This window comes from Alosa alosa, chromosome 22 (assembly GCF_017589495.1).
Source record: "Alosa alosa isolate M-15738 ecotype Scorff River chromosome 22, AALO_Geno_1.1, whole genome shotgun sequence".
Lineage (NCBI taxonomy): Eukaryota > Metazoa > Chordata > Actinopteri > Clupeiformes > Clupeidae > Alosa > Alosa alosa.
The window spans coordinates 6,747,143-6,767,385 of NC_063210.1; the positions used below are offsets into that span (position 1 = coordinate 6,747,143).

Below are 20,243 nucleotides of genomic sequence, written 5' to 3' on the forward strand. Positions count from 1 at the left end.
CGCCCCCTAAAGTCTTTACATCCACATAATACATAGCTATAGAGAATTTATGTTTACATCAAAATGTTAAACGTTTACAATTACTATGAATGCCTCGCATCTTTGTTGGGTAACTTGGCATGATTAATGTAAGTACTGCTACGATCACATTTGTCAATACAATTCCCGAATAAATAATATAATTTATATTAGAAATACATATTTTCTCAGTCTCAGTTTCTAAAGGTCTCAAAGCTCCACCTGTGTGTGTGTGTGTGTGTGTGTGTGTGTGTGTGTGTGTGTGTGTGTGTGTGTGTGTGTGTGTGTGTGGTGACTAGCTATCAATGAACTCCATGTACCAGTAGATGGAGTTAGAGCTTAAACACACTGTTGCAGTTTTGAGGAACGAAGAACCACAGTCACAGTCAACAAAAACTTCACATCAAATTTTCTGCCAGCATTTTTCTGACTGCTGCTGGACCATAGAGTAAATGGCAAAATTGACTGAGCTTTTCAAATAGTAGTACAATAAATAATACACACCACAATAAGCCTATATTTAAGACCTCCACATAATTCAATAAACTAAAATTTTCACAATTTATTTAAAGATGGAGTTCATAACAGGCCACAAACAATATTGTCGACTTGATAACATTAAAGAAACCATTGCATGTCAGATTTAAGCGAATGGGGAAAAAAAGATTAGAGTGGTCTTTAAAATGTTGACAGAATGTATGGCAAAAAAAAACTGAAAAAAAACAACATAACAATGTATGTACAAACTGGGGAAAAATACAGAAATTCTGATTTGACACTTAATTACAAGAATGACATTACAATTTATATATGTTAAATAAAAATCTAAAAAAATTGCATGTTGTGAATCTTTTTTACAATGCAATTATTGCATTACACTGATTCTGCCACTGTATTCTCAACAGTTGACAGTTTCTTAGTGTGATGGAACAGTCCCACGTTCTCCTGCAAATCTCTTCAGTCCAAGAAAAAAATATTATTGAATTGTGTTGCACACAACCTCTTCACTTCCTCTGCAAGAAAAGAAAAACAGACAAGACAATTAAAAACACACAGTGTTCCAAATTCAACAGCTTACACAACACACAAGGTTATCAGCTAGCAGCCAGGCGACAGATTTCTTAATGACGCATCAACAACCAATTGAAATTGACATACCATTCACTTCAATTAAGTTGGCATTCTTTTGGTTCAAAATCACGTAGAGCTCCCGCTGGTCTGACTTCTTGCCCACAACCCAGTAGTCCGTCATTGCTTTCACAATGATTTCCTCGTCCTCATCCACTCTGTTGAGCAGAACAGAAGTCACATGAGGACACAAGGTCAGATCTAGTGAGTGTGGTTGTAACAAAGGCAATGGATTTAAACAAGACATACCGGGCAAAGTCGCAGTTGATATCGCCCAGGATCTTCATGAGATCAGGGTGAACAGACGTGAGGGAAACGCTAGCAGTCTTGCGCATGTGAATGGTGCTCTTCTCAGCCAAGTTCATGTGATTGAAGTAGATGAACTTAAACTGAGGCTCCTTCTCTGGTCTACAGATATTGAACAGCAATAAAAAGAGAACAGAATAATAATTTATTCAGACTAACCCATTCAGACAGATTAAGGATCAAAACACATCAAGGAGTCTGATGTGTAAACTCCACTCCTGGTAATATTCTATTCATGTCAGTTGTAATGATAGATTATGTGTTGGGGTGATGAAATCCAAGATATCCACATTAAACATGCATCATGGTCCAAAGGAGCGCCAGAAACTGATGTTTTGGATGACTTAATACAATAGGTCTATGATGATACCCTGCTAAATAGCAGCGCATCCCTGTGTCACTGTGTCGGTCAATAGGGGAGGGTGTCATGAACATTAAAGATTCAAATGGGTACTATTAGTAAAAGGAGATAGATATTCAAATAAAAGTAGCCAAGCAGAAACTGCACAATGGCATTGTTAAAGGGGCAGTGAAGCCCTAACCTCAGGACTCCTGAAATGGATATGGACTAATGATCCATCATCAATTTCCCACCAACGTCTGGTTGGGTGTCACAGAAAAATGACGTATACCGGTAATACCTCACTTCACTTAATGTACTCTGTTTATAAGGGCCTGCCAGCAGACGGCTGGGGCATGGATGGAGAAGACTTGGCAAAAGATGCTCACGTGCTGCTCAGACTAAGTAATCTAGCAACGTTGTCCGAGCAGATTACTCCGATCTGATCTAAAGCACAGCTCAGCAAAATATTAAAAGAGAAAAAAACATTTTTTGGTCTCAACTTCCCTGGATGTCACGCCATCCTCTCAAGCAAATATGCTGAACATGTACATAAAAGCCATCAACGTGTATTGCCCATCATGTCAAAGTCATCTTCTTTATGCTGAGTAATCATATGATGGATGACTACATGCGGCCTGCTGGCATGCAATGGACACCCCTTTTTACAACGACACTGTTGAGTGTCAGGCAACGAGCTCTGCCATCGGTGGTGGTAATGTGCGGGGTTAGCGTGTGGGATAAGTACTGACCCCGATATCCGGCGATTGATGTTGTACTGTTCGCATATGTCTGAGGCCAGCAGGGTGAGCTGGGGACCCACCAGACTGTCCAGCTGCTCGCAGAACTCCCGCGTTAAATCCTCCGCAGCTAGGCAAGAGAGCATGGGAAAGCATGAGAGAGAGAGAGAGAGAGAGAGAGAGAGAGAGAGGGATTAGTATAGGAGATGGATAGCTATGGCTTCCTCATTTAACCCCTTCTTTCAGAGATCAACTAGAGGGTGGTCTGTTTTGCTGTAGTCATCCATTTTAGTTTGTTTGTTACACATGCGGTCATCAATGACTAGATCAGTGGGTGATGATGTTGTGTGTGTGTGTGTGTGTGTGCGGAGGGGGGTTAAGCTTGTGCCTTTGACTTTGGTCATAATGTCTTACTCAGCATAAATGACCCTTGTGATTGATTACATGCAGACACAGCCTCACGTAAGGTATTACAGTATATTACATGTATTAGGTATTACAGTATATTGCCTCAAATGCTTACCATTTATCATAAAACATACTGCAGCACTCATAGCCTGTGGAGGACGAGAAAATACTACGATTATCCAAGCAAAAAAATAACATATCATTAACGTAAACCATCTTTCTATCCAAACCAGAACAGTCACCATAATGTCGCTATCCTTTTCACTTTATTTCATAAAAGTGATAAAACAAGAGTATGTGACAAGATTGTGGGTTCATTTCAATTGCACAAAAACATTCAAATTGCCAGAAAAAGAAATTCACAACTATGCATAACACTTCTATATACTATTTTTTTTGGTGAGATAACAGTCACTGCACTGTTACGATCACATCACATAATTCAAAGTCGCATAACAGATTGTTTATGTAACTAGACATTTAGACATAACAATTACCACAGGCCTTTCAAATTACCATGGAAAATACCCAAAATGAGATGCACAGCTACAGATAAAACATCTCAATCTGTTCATGCATATGCGAGGCGGATATTGCCATGCCCTTGACTAATCACAGATTATTTTCATGGCTGCCAAAAAAAATGAGGAGTTTAGATAACTACCTGCCGAGCTCTTTATACAAATTAAAAAGAATAACGCCTAGTAGGGTAGTGATGTTATACTCCTTCTGTCCTACACAATTCCACCTTAGTCTCACCTTATACACTATCAAATGAAGCTCCTCATAGCTGTCTCCTGTGTTTACATATATTCTTGGAAACCTGAATTTGGCATCTGGATCTTTGAGACTCACGGGTCCAGTCAAAAACCTAACAAGAAAATCAAACAATTAACACATTTGTGGCAATTAACCCATTTGTGACAATTAACCCATTTGTTTTGTTCTTGTTTTGTCAGTATGTCATTTTTAGCCACTTCCACCAGGGGCTGCAAAACATCTACACATCATCTTAGTGATCCATTTCTGTGAATTAAAATAAGAACAGAAGAAGAACAAAGGAGAAGAAGAAGGGAGAAAAGAAAAAGAAAAGTCTGCCTTCGGATATCTAGGGCAATAATGTGATCCTGTATAAACGCAGAACCCTATCAGAGTCACTGATATGCATGAATCTGAATCTGAGAGTTAATGTGGTGGAAAGAAGACTTGAAAACAACCCAGTCTGGCTTCAGTGCACATCAACAGTCACGTAATGCAACCCAAGCCTGCACTGCAGTGTCCCTCCTGGGCTGTCCTTGAAGTCCAGGTAAGGCAGTGCATTTTTGTGTAGGTTTTTATGACTCCAAATGTGTGTGTCTGTACTGTATATGTCACTGTACATGACAGTCAGGACACTGTTCTGTATGCTCTTAATTGTGCCAGGGTGCTTGGAGTATAATGCGCGCCTGACCTCAGTATGCTCACCTCTCTGGTGGGTTACCCAGGTGTCTCTGTCACACACACACACTTCCCCAGTGCAACCTCACACACAAAAGAGACTCTGACCCTCTCTCTCCATCTGTGTGTGTGTGTGTGTGTGAGTGTGAGTGAGAGAGAGAGAGAGAGAGAGAGAGAGAGAGAGAGAGAAGAGAGAAAGAGACTGGATTGACCTCTCCTTGATTCACAGACCTAATTTAAAACGTGCATCATGACCTATCCAGTTTAAACACTGCAGGACACACACACAGCACTATTACGTAGTATCTTTGAGTTAGCAAGGAGGCCATGGAGTAGTGGTGCAGATTGATGCCAATCAGGCCACTCTGAACGCTGCTGGCTGTAAAGCTGATCCCCAGGGGCCTCCGAGGAGGACTGGGGCTTGTGGCTGGGCCTTGGCAGGACCTACCTCCCATAGTGCAACAGATTGCCAGCCACCTCTGGTCTCAGGGGAGAGTCCCTCCCTGCAAGCTGCGGCACAACCCAAAAAATGTCGGCGTTAAGTACAGACACACATGTGCATTAACAGTGTGACCCTGCTAGAATCTCTGAAGCCAATTTGCCATTAAAAGCACTGCATGTGGATGATTAAATTGGGTACACAGTTTCTTCATAAACTGTGAAAGCTCTAGTCCACAAATCAAATACATATCTGATATCACTGTTACCCAGTGCACTAGCTACATCCTTTTTTGTGCAGCCACTGACTTTACATGAAATCTGTACAAATCGTCTAGCAACAGCACACTCTGCGAGGAGCTTACGTAATGACAGAATACAAAATCAATCAGAAAAGGCATCAGATTAGAGGAATGTGGGGCAGAACTGAGCGGGTCTCACCTCAGGCTCAGAGTGGCGAGGGAACAGAGAGGTGGTGAGATACTTATACAGAGTCCTCATGTCATCCTGCTCCAGACCACTCCTAGGGGATAACAAATCACAGAGAGACAGAGAAAATCAGAGAGAGAAGAGAGAGAGAGAGAGAGAGAGAGAGAAGAGAGAGAGAGAATCAGAGAGAAAGAGCGGAAACCAGGCTTTGACTTGAATGAAGTGTGTGTGTGGGGGGGGCACCACAAAAGTCAGGGCCCTTGAACTGATTTCAGCAAGGAGACGAGGATACCACATCCTCCCGTAAAGTCTGTCTGCGGTCACTCGTCACCAGCTCCCATGCCTAGCTTCTCAACTGGCCCAGAGCCATCTTGGGTTGTTGCAGACTAAAATAAATGATAAAAGCCAGGACGTTGCATTGTGCAAAGAGGATTATGCAACGTATTTAAAGCCTTGCGGGATTGCGATGCCTTGTAATTGGTACTGGGGGGAGTGGGGGGGGGGGAGGTGATTTTGGAGTTCCTGCGCCGGCGGTTCTTCACACACCTTGACATGCACAGGAGAGAAGGGCAGACGCCGGGGTGCTCGGGATAAGAGACGAGACGAGGTTACGAGAAGCTGCCAACAGGGAGAGGCCCGAGGCTATTAATGACACAGAGCGTGCCCTGGCAACTCCAACACCAACAGGGGGTTTGGTCATCTGCCACATGCGCAAGCCACCATGAGGCAGCATTACCGGAATCCATCCGCATCTTAAATGAGGACTGTCCCTGGAGCATATAACCTGATGACAATACTTCAACTCAGGGAACACATCCACATCAGCTTACAGCACATAGTCATATTTATTTGATATTTGTGTGTTTTATATATATCACTTCTCCTCTATCATCTATTTCTTTACTTTGTTTCATACAAAGGACTTGAAGTTCTCAGGCACTGTGTCTGAATTCAAGGTGTGGACCAGACCGTTTAAGATTTATAAATAGATCATTATATACAGCAACTTCAAAAGTTTCTCATAACTTCAGACACAGAAATTGTCCTTGATTTAAGCCCTGTACATATATTTGCATTTATGCACACTGCACAGTCATTGGAGACTATGAAAATGCCTGTGCAATAAGAATGGAAATGTGATTGTTTTTTCTTATGCTCAGCCAAAATAATAAAAAAAGACACAAAAACATTTGAGAGGGATCTGAGATAAAACCTCTCAAACATTTTTCAAGGCAAGGAGTGGTGGACACCGCCAAACGTAAACCAGAAGTAATTGATTTGGACCCAAGGACATCACATCAAATGAAGATAAAACAAGAAAGCATCCAAAACAAACCCAGTGACACCAACGGACCGTACCAGATGAGCTGATCGTTGTAGAGAAAGGCGGTGTATTTGACCAGGCTGAGACTCTGCTCCACCCTGTTGACAAAGGACTGGATCTTCAGGTAGGTCATCTTGTCCAACGGGAAAAAGCTGATGCCTCCAAAAACATCCAGCAGGTCACATGACTGCAGGTGCAGTGTCTGCAGATACTACACACACACACACACACACACACACACACACACACACAAAGAAACAGAAAAATAAAATTGGTGATAAGAATCAGGTTGTGCTCACACACGTAAGACTGAATGAAAGTGGAACACATTACTCTGATGACACTCTATATTCCTGTGTTTTGAACTGGAACTTAAAGCACTGTTTATAATGGGAAGTTCATGCCACATCCTGTGAATCAAGTGGGCAACAGAAAAGCCCACACGCTCCATGGCGGGCTCTGTGGCTGGACTTGGCTTGTGACAGGTGTTGACATAAATGCTGTGCTCGGTTGCAATATCAGCCAATCATAACATGGAAATCAAACAAACGTCGCTGGCATCATCCGGAGTAGGCGCTCTATGCTATTTCGCACAAACATTTGTCAAACTGGAATGACCTCTGGTAACCTTCCAATCAAAATACGTGGGAATAGAGAGTAGTCACAGGCAATTGCACTGGCATATGCACACGAGACCACAATCTGTTACAGTAAAGGCAGCTGGCTGGGAAGAGGAGCATCATATTCTGCAGTGGACCTCATCTCGCCTATCATTATGAGGTGTTCAGAAAGACAAACAAGTGTAATACAGAAAAGGCTAATTGAGCATTGACCCCTCTCTCCATTGCCTCGGTGTTCATGCCTCAAGGCCAAAGTGGATATCACTGACCACGCAGGTTTGATTCCAGGTGAGGCAGCACAACAGAACACTCGTCTGTTCTTGCTTGATTTCTGACCCAGGCAAGAAACCCCCGGGGCGAAGACGATACCGGAAAGCCAATCCGCCTGGACTCAGCGGCCGTGTGACATCTGACCCCCCTCCCCTAGACAGCAGACGCACACACCAGCTTGGCTCGCCTGTGTCAGGGGAAGCCTCGCCATTGGGGCCGCTGTGGGAATGAGACCGCAAGGGCTTCCCTTGATGCCGCAAGGCTGAATAATTGAATGAATTGACGAACGCACGAGAGATCACTCCTCTCCTGCCGCCCATGTTTGGGGCAGGGCATGATTAGCACCGACACATTAGCGCTGGATGCCCCCAATGAGGAGCGCAACTCAACCCTGCCGGCACTACTGATTAGTATTAGTGCACCCGGGAGCGCTAAAGGAGTCCACACACCGGCTCCCAAAGGGGCCCTGACACAATGCTAGTTGCCCTGAGCCACAGACGGATGCAGCAACACACTGTTGTGATGGCAGACGAGTTAAAAGCATTTTGGATTAGTGTGGAATTAGCATGGATTAACATGCCAGTTTTAAAAAGGACTGGGAAAAATTGTTATCTGGTTTGACATTTTAACTCCATGACAAAAAATAAAATCCACATCATAGCTTTTCACAAGCCCATATTTACAACCCCACATCCAATTGTCCCAGCTGCTTTCAGTTAAACACCAAGCCATCTACATGGCTATATGTACGTTCCAATGATGGCTTTGGGATTTTCAGGAAGGATTAAAATGCATCTTTTTACTTAGCTTTTTTTTATCATTATAATTTAATAAATGTATTGTTTGTTATTATTATTATTATGACAAGTATTGTTGTTATTCAGATTATTCTTGCTATTATTCCTAATCTATTATTATGATTTTAAAAAATGTATTTCTACATGTATTATGTAATTATAATCTAATAATTATAAGACATAGTAAAGAGGGTGTTATTCAGACAGACCTTTAGAACCATTACCATTACATTCAGCACATACCTAAAGTAATGTTTACCTTACAGGGAATTTATTATTGGGTTACTTACCCTGTAGAAGAACTTCTCAAGCTTTTGTGTCAGCATTTCCACACCGCCAGCTTCCATTGCCCTGCTGAATGTGCCATTGAACAGCTGAGGAAAGCAAGACCAGGCAAGACCATCATTCCACAGAAGCAGATAAAAATCCTTTATAGTCACGATAAACTGTAATATCAGTAGCTCTTGTTACCTTGTACATACTGTAGCACTGCTGTAATACTGCTCCATAAACGGAATCCTGAAAAAAGAAATACAACGATATGTACACCCCAGGTACTTACACTGTGATTGACCATTGCAGAATCATAAAAAAAAAAACTGTTTTGCACTTACAAGAATTTCCTCTTCCTGATATTCTACTGTTGGTGGCTTTCCATCTTTATTAGGTTTCTCTATCATAGGGTTTCGGACCACCTACAGTGAGAACAAACAACAACAAATAACACAATAAGAGTTACTGCAGCAGTGTAGCTGTTTTACGTCATGTGCACTAACATTGCTCTATGCTTGCTGTGTTTGCCAGTCATATTCAAAGTATTATATACAACCTCAATCAATTTACATGTATCTTACAATTACATTTAATCACATTTAAATGAGACATCATGCCAAACTGACCATCCCCTGCCCTTAACATACACATCATTCCTCCCAAGTTGGTCTGCAAACTAAACCCCCTGGGCATCAACTCCTCTCTGTGTGCATGGATTTTGGACTTTCTAATGAACCGGCCACAGAGTGTTAGCGTTGGCAAGCATACCTCCTCCAAACTAAGCAGAGGTACCCCCCAAGGATGTGTGTCAAGCCCCATGCTCTACACAATTTGCACATACGACTGCAATCGACCCTAATCAGCCCATCAAATTCCACAATTAAATTTGCGGATGATCCTGCCACAGGATCAGGAAGAAAGCACACAGTATATATACAAAGACTGGACTCACCCTGGACACTGTCTGTTCAAACCTCTGCCATCTGGCAGGAGGTTCAGAGCGATAAAATAAAAAAACGAACAGACTCAGGAATAGTTTTTACCCGAGAGCAGTGGTATCCGTTACTCCCCATCTCACAGACAAATGAACTCTTTTCTTAGAAGCTTATAAATGGCTGCTGGTCTAAGGATGCCCTGATGGTAATTAATCTAACTTATGTATTTTATTCTATTTCATTCTATTTATTGTGCACAGCGCCAGAGAGTCTCACACATATTTTCATTGTACTGCTGGTATAGTGACAAATAAAGTTCATTCATTGTATATGGGGAACATCAAGGAAAGGCCATCAAATACACAAAGCCAATATGAATCCTTACAGTCAACTTTCAAAACACATGGTTTATATTAATATAAGTGAAATCATACCATGACCATCCAAAAATGTTCTTCCGCTTCGAAGAAAAACTGCCTGTTCTTCTGTGTGTGAAGAGACTTTGCTGGCTTTGTTGGACAAAACGTTCTGAAAAAGTGTGCATGACACAATAAATGACAATAATAGATAGAGATAGATACTTTATTGATCCTATATGAAAAAAATATGGCTTCACTTTTGTAGTAATATCACTTGGAAAGCTATGGAATGTAGAAATGTATTTACCTTGTAAATTGAACTATGGCTTCACAGAGTCCAACACTGCGGATTTTTTCATTTTGATCTAACTCACTTGGGTGGTAGAACAGAATTTTCTTTTCCTCCTATTTAAAAAAATAAGTTTCGTAGGATAAGCAGACAAATATCTTAATAAAATAAACTATGCAGTCCAAACCACAAAACTTACAGAGCACAGCATTCAGGGAACCCCGCTGGGGCTAAATCTATGCAGTAGGACTATTAAATTGGCTGAGCTGATTATGGTTTCTCCAGCAACCATTCCTTTGTGCTGATCATACACTTGGGAGTGCATCCTGAGGGCAGGTGGCTATTTAATGTCAGCACACTAGGGCCAGATGAAGTCTGTCAATTATAATTTTGACTCTAGACTTCAATAGAAGGCACCCTCTAACTCCACTTTCTGATATATGCATCCAAATGATTTAGACATCTAAAAAAACCAGTAAAACTTGTGAATTATGTTAATTTAGCGTAAAATAGTTTTGATGATCTGTTGTTTCAAGGATTAAAAAAAAAACTCTTTGCGTTTGAGTCTTATTGAGATATGGGTTAGACGGAGCATGAAAAAAAATCCATAAATTATCAAATGAACAATCAAGTAAACTATTTATAGACAAACATGAAAATACTTAGAAGCCTGAGATTTCAAGCCCTGAATTTACCTTGAACAACTTAGTACATAATAGGCCTAGTACACGTTGTTACTTGGATGTCCCTAGGGATCACATAAAACCTTGAAGAATTGCTACAGCAATTTGCTCTGTGTCAAGCCACAGATCGACTGGGCGACTTCTGAAGATCATAAACCGTTCTAGTAACGTGTTCTGTTTAGTAACAAATGTTACGTTTAGTAACAAGACATTACATGCTGTTCACATTTCACAGTTAGATACAAGGAAGCACAAACCTCTCCCTCACGAGGTCCAAACTTAGGGTTGTAAATGAAGAAATTTAATAAGGATGGGGTGTATTGTTTCTCTTGCATTCCAGAGGCCATTCTTGGACTGGAAAAAAATGCATTGAATGAGCTTCTATGATTGTGAGAAATTGTATTTACAGTTGTCATACGTTTCTGAATTGGCATTAATAGTAGTGAAAGCACCAGAATAAATACTGTGCAGGTGGGCGTACCTGATCATCAGCATGAGTGGACTTTACTTCTCAAATTCGTGCTCCTTCTGAGTAGCTTGGTAAGCATGCCTTGAACCTGAGAACACAAAGCATCTCAGTGTGACTTCTCGACAACTTCAACAACTAGGCTGTCGATAACCATCAGCTATGCAACTTTATAAGCATGTTGGAGATTAAACAAATTTGCCTGACACTTAGGCAGAAAGACGTCAACGTTTAACTGCGTTCTCTGGTCGTATCCAGGAGGTGTTTAGAGGGATATGTCCTGACTAGTAATTCTATTTTAGCGAAGTAAACAACGTCACAAATTTAACTAGCTTTACTATGAGCAAATCATTCTTGCCTCCTCCTGTTACAATTTAGCTAACGTGAACGTTAATCTTAACTGGCTCTATCATGACGCTCACCTGTCATTAACAATAAGGAAATGTAGGGTTTCAAACATTCATATCATTTCAACCGTTTTGAGAACTGTGTGCGTTAACTTCAAGCAAGTCCTCATACACTTAAACTAACTTAGCTAGCTTGCTAGTTCGACGCGAGTTGGCTAACCAAACAAATTAAACTGAGGTTGTTCAGGCTACCATGACGAACAAACAGACTCTACAGAGACAAAAGCAAAATGTTTGGTAAATATACAGACTCGTTACCATGGAAGACCATTCAAATGTGTTGTAAGAGTAATGTAATCCAAACATTTACATGGTGCGTTGCAGGATATGCATCCTCAGTTAGCATTAACCTAACCTAATTCCATCACGTTTCATTGCAATGAGAACTATTTCATATGAAATAACATACCATTCACTGCATGGCAACAAGACAGTTGATCCGTGCTGTTATTTAATTGACAAAAATATATGATGTGGGAAGTCGCGATCAATTATAAACACCTAGCATACTTCCTCCTTTTTGACAGGATACATGCGTGCAACAATTTGACATGTTCGGATGGGTTCTATTGAGTAACTAAGAACAGTTCCGGATAGTTCGCGCTGTCATCTGGGTTGGTGGACTTGATTTGTAGGTAGCATAGACTGTATAGAACAGGTAGGCTAGACATAATTTCAACCATATAAAACATACAAAATAGTTATATTATTCCCCCACATATTAGGATTTATTACAACAATATCAGAGCATTGTTATTTGTTCCTTAGCCTATTGCGTTACACCAGTTCCAAGATGTAGGAAGTGTTTTTTATAGTAAATGTTCTGGAGTAGGCTATGTGGAATATGTTCTATGATAGTTATACAAAACAAGTAGATTGTCAATACGTAAATCCATTCTCCTAACCTCAACGATTTAAACTGAAAATATTGATGTGAGTTCAAACACAACTTTACCTCAGTGTCACTCAATAAGTTAGAGTTGGAGTCTAGTTAAAAATAATGGTGGAAAAATAAGTATAGGCACTCAGTCATAGGCCTAACTGAATAAATTCGAATCATTAATCAAACATGGGATAATACATCAATTAATTAATGAAATAGGCTACATAAAAGACCATTTATATGAATTTCAACACAATTTTGCATTTACAATATTCACCATCACACTCAGTGTCAATGTCAAGGCATCTATGAGTGGGGGTGCCTAGCATTGTGTAAGCATTTTCTGTTCCATGAGCTCAGTGGAAACCAGAGTAGGGCTGTCTGTATGGCCATGAGATATGAAGAGGTCCTCTTCATTGTAACTTTAACCTGTCCTCGTTGTCCCTCACCCCTTTGTGTCACCCCAATTTGCTTTAAATTTTAACGCTCTTATGCTGTGGCCATTTTCAAGACATACTGCGAATAGAATCCACCTCTGAATAATTCAATTTTCTTCCAGTCAGCAAAAAGTCTTGGCAGTTGGGCCAATGAAATGTGACAGCTGATGAGGATGGAAGAAGATGATATGTTTCATTGCCATCTGCCACTTCTTACTCACAGTCACATCAAAAGAATAAACAGGCACACTTTTAACTGTCGGAGTGTCCATATTTATTAGATGACCTTCCCATCTGTATCGCAAAATGTCAGTAGATACCCTTCACTGAGGCATTACATAACCTAATCCCAAAGCATCATCTGAGAAATTCTGCCTTTCTCTTGGTGCAAACAGGACAGAAGTCGTTCCCTGTATCTTAGATCAAACAACATTCAGGATGTCTAAATATGCTGCAATGCCATCATTAATGTTGGCCATCACTAGCAATGTGTGAAAGTCAGGTGTAATCCAATACGGTTAGTGAGAGTCAGCCAAGGTTATGGCCTCGTTTTTTCTCCACTGCGTATTCTAAGGCCTCGGGCCAGAGATGAGAGGGAGGTCCTTTTTCACCCGGCTGACAGAATGATGCGGTTTTGTGGTGCATTTGTGACCATGCTATATTCTGTATTGCTGTGTAGACACTGCCCATGAAGGTGGCTCTGAAAGGGAACTGCAAAGCAGGCGTTGGACAGTACTGACAGGGCTATGCAAATGGTCTAGATAAAGCAAATGGTTCCTATAAGATGTGATAGAATGTTGAAATATACAAACTGATTTTTAATGAAACCAAAGTACTACAATTGTTGGAATTACACTTGACTTGCAATCAAACTGGTCCATTCTAGTTTGCATATAACTTAAAAGTGAATGTAGCCCATGGGTGTATGGTATTGTTTGGTGAATCTTTCTTGACTTCCGCATTAAATAATATCCCTGTCCTTCCATGTATTGTGGATTAGCCTTAAATATATGATGAGTCCTGGAAAGAAGGATTATATGCTTTGCTTTATTTTCAAAGTGCACGTTTAGTTCTAAGGCCCAGCAGGGGTGCTTTGCAATGTATATGGATGCTGATCTGTTAATAAATGGCACAGATGTTGCCTTCCGTGCTAAAAGACAGAGCTGTAACAAATACATGCGAAGCAGACGGGGATTTAAAAATCCAGGACGCAGGAGTCACAGTTGCAGCGTACTTTATTCAGGTTTCTGAGCCTGGTGGTCAGCCATCACAGGGAGAGCATGGGGACAAGGACACAGCTACAAAAACCTCCTAATGTGTATTCAAAAGGCAAATAAAAATGGCTGATGTCTGTGCAGGGCTTCGAAAAAAACAAGTCACTGGTAAAAAGCAGGAGGAGAGGAGCTGAGGCCACTGTGTTGGGTCTGGAGACTGGACACTGGAGATGGTTGGTTGATGGGGATCTGGTCCCTCAGGACAGGACCATAGCCTGGAACTCTGAGAGAGAGAGGGAAGAGGAAGTGAATGCCATGTCATTAACCATAGACATTTGCACTCTTTCAACTGTAAATCTATTTCAATATATCTCTCTATTTCTCTTTTTCACACACACACACACACACACACACACACACACACACACACACACACACACACACAGACAGACAGACACTCACACACACACCTATTTTTCTTTTTTTTTCTGTTTATACCCCTCTGACTGACTGTCAAAAAAGCTACATCATGAATTGCTATTCCTAAGGGTGCAACAAAATGTTGAAAAGGCTATTTTACATGATTGCACTGCAACACAGAATTGCATGCATGAATGCAAATGTTGGATGCTTGTCCCACTCCGACTGGGATGTCATCATTTCTTTTTTCCTTATCAGACCTTAAGTTTGACTTGCAAAACACACTACCAGATATAGCTTTAAATGATTATTCTGCACAGAAATGGAAATATTATATAAAAAAACCCTGCTCAACAAAGTCTCTATTGTTGGTCCCTGACAGCTTTGTCAAGTTTGAATTCTTAATGTTAAGCATCAAGGTTAAAATAGTGGGCCGCGGCTGAAGTGCCCTTGGGCAAGGCACCTAACCCCTCACTGCTCCCTGAGCACCGGCATTGTAGCAGGCAGCTCACTGCGCCGGGATTAGTGTGTGCTTCACCTCACTGTGTGTTCACTGTGTGTTCACTGTGTGCTGTTTGTGTTTCACTAATTCACTGATTGGGTTAAATGCAGAAACCAAATTTCCCTCACGGGATCAAAAAAGTATATATACTTATACATTGAAATATTAATGTACACTAAATGCAACTGTGTAAGAAAAATAAATGCCTTTCATTTTTTTTTTTTTTGCAAATGTCCTTCACAACCCTGTTTGAAATCAGAGCATTAAGGACATGCGATTTGATTTGAATAATAATTTAAGGTCGTCTACTTCCTTGATCCTTTTATATAATAGTTAGGCTTGAGATCTGAGCTTGTGTAAAACTATTCCAGGGACAAATCTAGGTTGCACGACTCTCACATATTTGCCTGCCATATTGTCTACCATGACAAGACTCTATTAAGGAGTAAGTTTACCCTCTTTGCATGTTAGTGTTGTCCCATCTGCACAGAGTTTTTTGTATCCGATTAACCAGTAACTCAGGATTGTAGGGACTATAGTCAGTATTATAACAGTAACAAAAGGATAAGGATAGGAGTGTATCCTAATCAGATCTTCTACATTTTAAGCATTATTGTCTAAATGAAAACATCTATATTTATATTTGCACTGCCTATAACTGTATAAAACAAAAGACAGTCTAGTGTCAAACATTTTGGAGCCACCAAGAAGAAGTAAAAACTGCCAGAAGTTTCATAAAATATGATGAATTCTGGGTGGATATGGCCAGTTTTGATGCTGGGTGCTCTGGCTGCAAAGCACTTCCTTATTGCCAATACGGCCAAACAACTTTGGCTTCATTTTGTCAGAATGCAAATGCTGCCCATGTTTTCTGCATTCATTGGGAATTTCCACTAGCCTATAGTTTGGCTATGCTTTGCAATACTTTCTCATGATACAGAAACAATTCTACAAATAGTTTGTGAAAATGCACCCAATGAAGTATCATGCTCATTCCTGTGTGTTGTCTTAGTAGGATTATTGCACCTATTCTGGTATGAAAATATGTGTGGAAAAAAAAATAGAGATAGCTCACCCTCTACACCAATTTTGCCGTCACTGTCATCGTCAGCAGCTGACATTAAGCTTTTGGTCTCCTTCTCAGTCAAGACTCGAGCGGTTGGAACAAATCTTTGAAGAAAGAACCTTGGAGACAAAGGGAGAAACACAGAGAAAAAGAAAGAAGAGAGAGAGAGAGAGATTATAATAATGTGACAGGATATCAGAGAAGCTATACCCTCCTTTTCACACATTAGCAGAACTTCTATGGTTCTATGGCAATTTTATGGTTCTAATGACCTTCAGTTGTTGAATTATGGTTCCTAGTAATTCTTGTTTCAATTTACATTAATGTTTAGCAGGCAGCAGTAAAAGTGACTTCAATGTGCATTGGCTATGGATGCTTCCCATGAATTGGGCTTGTGGCCTTGATGTTGCTAACATTTTGAGACAAGCACATGTGGAAGTGATCCAGAAGTACTCCCCAAATTAAAGCTCTCGCCATTGTTCCAGCAATGCAATTGTCCTATATTCCTGGGGTTAAAGCTCCAGTATCCCTTGTTCCCTTGAAAATATCGGTGATATCCATGGATTGTGTAAGGGTCTGAATGACATACACCTCTTGCATTAATGACGAAGATGGGAATCTGATCCACACAAGCTATTTGTTTATTTAGTCTTTCCCTTTCACTCTCTAAGGACGTAAAAGGGCTAGTCACCTTACATGTTGCTACTTTTCTATGTGAAAAGTCACTTAAATGCTCCTTTGAGATACACAAATGAAAGGGAATATATGTAGCCTACTGCATTACAACCAAATACTAATATATTCTATAAAAACACATTTTCCAAAAGACCAGACATATTAACACACAATTCATCTGATCATGCATCATCTGATTATGTAATAGCATTTAAAAAGGGCACTAGGCCAAAAGAATCAATTATAGTGCCATATTTCTAAGTGTAGCTTGGTGATTCTGGGCAAACACTGACATACAAATCAAGTGATTTGACTGACAAATTAACATACTTCAGTTCTGACTCCTCAATGAAGCCACTGTTATCGTCATCCAGGAGACGGAACACATCCTTGATTTCCTGCGGAGTCTTTTGGCTCAGGCCACATAATTGGAAGAACTTTTTGTAACAGAAGGTATCTGGATCTGGAGGAGTGGGACAGGGAGAATTGCAAGGTTACTGAGTATTTAGGCAAATTCAAACTAAAACTGTCCCGTATAAAGAGGAAATGATGCAATTTCAATACAAATGAAATCAAATGAAACTAAGAATCCATTTGCCATGCTGGAGATGTGCAAGATTTCCACCCTTCCTCCATTTATCCCTTCATTCGGTGTTTCTTTACCTGCCTACTAAAATTCTGCTGTTCTGAACCACTCTCCTTAAACCCTCTGCTAAGTGAGACACATCTGAAGTATGACTGTACCTTGGCAGTCCTTGATAGCATTGTCGATGGCCTCAGCGGAAAGGATGGAGGTGAGTGACATTTTAATCCTGTCGGAGGAACAGAGTTGTAAATAATTCACTTGTCTGCATAAATTCAGTTGAAAGCATCCCTCCTAATGAACAAGAGCTTTCACTAAAGACAAAAATACAAGTCCAAATACAAATACAAGTGTGTAATTCGCAAGACAGCCAAATATCGCCTAATTGGCCCTGTTTAATTAGGCTACTGCTTTTCACGCGCCGAAGATAACAAATCCCCTTGGTAGTAAATTATAGTTTCACGCTGATAAGACCACAGACGAAGCGTATCATTGATGAGGTGTTGAACGCAAACTTATCAGCTGATGGCATACTAGGATAAAACATGGTCATGACCCATCCCATGCATGCAAAACCAAATATAACCATATTCTATCAAGTGAGCACTTGATAACTGTATGGTTTAGCATTAACCGTCAATTAACTAAGCGAACAATGCTGTTAACCGTGTGGCACACTAGACTCTGAATCTCTCCACTCTGCGCCTGCTTTGAAATAGCCTAACTCGTCTTCCATTGTAGTAATAATGTCCTGTTAATTTGGAAAAATTGTGTCCTTGAATTATGAACGATAACGACAATCTTATTTAAATGTATTAGATATGATTACATTGAATGCCTAATTCCTTTTACGCACAAACTCTTTGCAACACCTCAAATAGCCTAACTACACTGTAGGAAAAAATATGTTAGCTCTAAGTTAATCTTACCTATCACGAAGTTAAAATACTCATCAGTTCCAAAACTCCGCAATATCACACACCTGTCTCTGACTCAAAAATCTACATCCAGAGGTTCCCTGTTGGCTTCAACCAATGCCCCCTGTATCCCACACAAGCGCCGAACAGTCACTTACCGCTGTGAGGTTTTCGCTTTTCCGTGATCCAAAGATAAGGCTTAGTGGTGACTGTTGTCAGCCGACGTGAACTTATATAGGGTGTTATTGCACGGACAATGAGTGATGCTTGAGTTACCTGTCCGTATATCAAATTCGTATGGTCAGGGCCCTCTCCAGTTTCTTACCTAACTAATTAACCTTTACTATTTATATCCGCTTCGGGCTGCGTGTAGATAGGCTGTGAGCACCTGGACATCCCTCCCTCCCTCTGTCTCAGCAATATACTCTCTCTCTCTTTCTCTTTCTCTCTCTCCTCTCTCTCTCTCTCTCTCCCTCCCCCTCCCTCTGCACACACACACCCAAATCTGCACCCCACCACACACACACACACACACACACACACACACACACACACACACACACACATACAAATGCACACTCCACATATGCAAATGCACGTGCAAGCATGAGCTATGTAAGGCAAATGTGGCATGTATCACCTTGAATATATTTGACACAAAAAAATCAACAATGAGGAGATTAAAGTCTGTCTCTGTTAAGTAATCCCAAAATATTAATTTCCCTCCATCCTGTTAGAATACATCAGAACAGATGGTAGTCTGATAATCCCTTGTGAATTTTTATGCTAATCTAAAATATTAGAGAGGCATAACCGTCAGGCGATCACAAAATATCATGACTCTTCAACCTTTCATGCTCAGTGCACTGCTGCATTGCCCAAACAGTCTATTTGTTTTGTTTAAGTTTTCCATGTCATAAGGATCTTCATTCATTTTTGAAATAGTGTGATGGTTGGTGTAGAGTTGCCTGAGTTGATGCTACCTATGCCAGAAAATGTCACTTTTCTTTTGCTTTTCCTATTTACATAGGAAACATAGAAACACAAACCCATATGTAATGATCTTATATGAAATGTAGGCTACAGCCTTATGGCACATTTGCAGTGGATGTCAGTATAGGCTGATCCACACTACATAGAACTGTGTGCCTCAGCCTTTACATTTGTGTGAATGTGACCGTATACGTTCCGCAATGTTACATCACTTGTCCCACCGAGTGGTGGCCGTGTGCGGGAGCTGCGGTGGTGCTTATGTATCAGGATGGAATTACCCAGTCTGAAGGCAGATTTACAAATGGTGTTTGTCTTGGATCAGATGTGTTTTGTTCTCTCTTTGTGGAACCATCTGGAACTTTCGGAACAAGATGAGTGAATGCATGTTTTGAAAGAACAAATATGTATACTTTCACTGTATTGCAGAGTGTCCTGGCTGACAGTTAACGTATGACAGTAAAGCATTGTTAATAACAGATATATATCTGTACTGTATATTCAATACTATGTGCTCCTTGTGAGGGCCACTAGGACTTAGAAAGCTGGCATCTTTTCTCATATGGAATATGCACATGGGAACTCATGAGAATGCAAAGTTAGGTAAGAATAATAATAATTAAAAAAAACATATAGCCAAAAACACATAGAAGTTACACTTGATGCAACATAGAAACAAAATCACAAGGACACAATCCTTGTTACACTTTATACCTATACCTATAACAATGTCATACTGGTTCACGTCCATTTACAATATTGCTTTTGCTCTCATTGTTCTGCTACGCATCCCCCATAGCTGTAGAAGCGGTCAGTGTTGTATGGACTGTCAGGTAAAGCTTCTCTCCTTGTCACCACATGTTGCTGCACTTCCACTTTAACATCACCT

At 40.6% G+C, this 20,243-nt stretch overlaps 2 protein-coding genes across 4 annotated transcripts; both read right to left on the reverse strand.

Moving 5' to 3' along the window:
* Nucleotides 1-565: 565 nt before the first annotated feature.
* On the reverse strand, nucleotides 566-12,219 carry ccz1 (CCZ1 homolog, vacuolar protein trafficking and biogenesis associated). The gene is made up of 17 exons (XM_048233696.1): nucleotides 12,077-12,219; nucleotides 11,276-11,351; nucleotides 11,052-11,148; nucleotides 10,130-10,227; nucleotides 9,898-9,991; nucleotides 8,870-8,950; nucleotides 8,727-8,774; nucleotides 8,546-8,629; nucleotides 6,604-6,779; nucleotides 5,257-5,338; nucleotides 4,826-4,887; nucleotides 3,700-3,811; nucleotides 3,056-3,089; nucleotides 2,545-2,662; nucleotides 1,396-1,554; nucleotides 1,177-1,304; nucleotides 566-1,031 (listed from the first exon to the last, which is right to left on the reverse strand). The coding sequence occupies exons 2-17, from the start codon at nucleotides 11,287-11,289 to the stop codon at nucleotides 976-978; spliced, it is 1,443 nt and encodes a 480-aa protein (XP_048089653.1). The 5' UTR covers nucleotides 11,290-11,351; nucleotides 12,077-12,219; the 3' UTR covers nucleotides 566-975.
* A 1,985-nt stretch (nucleotides 12,220-14,204) lies between these two features.
* pvalb9 (parvalbumin 9) lies at nucleotides 14,205-18,763 on the reverse strand. 3 transcript variants are annotated; one of them, XM_048233703.1, is made up of 5 exons: nucleotides 18,523-18,763; nucleotides 17,609-17,676; nucleotides 17,195-17,327; nucleotides 16,199-16,308; nucleotides 14,205-14,484 (listed from the first exon to the last, which is right to left on the reverse strand). In XM_048233703.1, exons 2-5 carry the CDS (start codon nucleotides 17,667-17,669, stop codon nucleotides 14,459-14,461), a joined length of 330 nt encoding a protein of 109 aa, XP_048089660.1. In that variant the 5' UTR covers nucleotides 17,670-17,676; nucleotides 18,523-18,763; the 3' UTR covers nucleotides 14,205-14,458. The 3 variants fall into 3 exon arrangements, with proteins under 3 accessions (XP_048089660.1, XP_048089662.1, XP_048089661.1); XM_048233705.1 differs by lacking the exon at nucleotides 18,523-18,763 and adding an exon at nucleotides 18,430-18,502; XM_048233704.1 differs by lacking the exon at nucleotides 18,523-18,763 and adding an exon at nucleotides 18,377-18,477.
* Nucleotides 18,764-20,243: the final 1,480 nt, after the last annotated feature.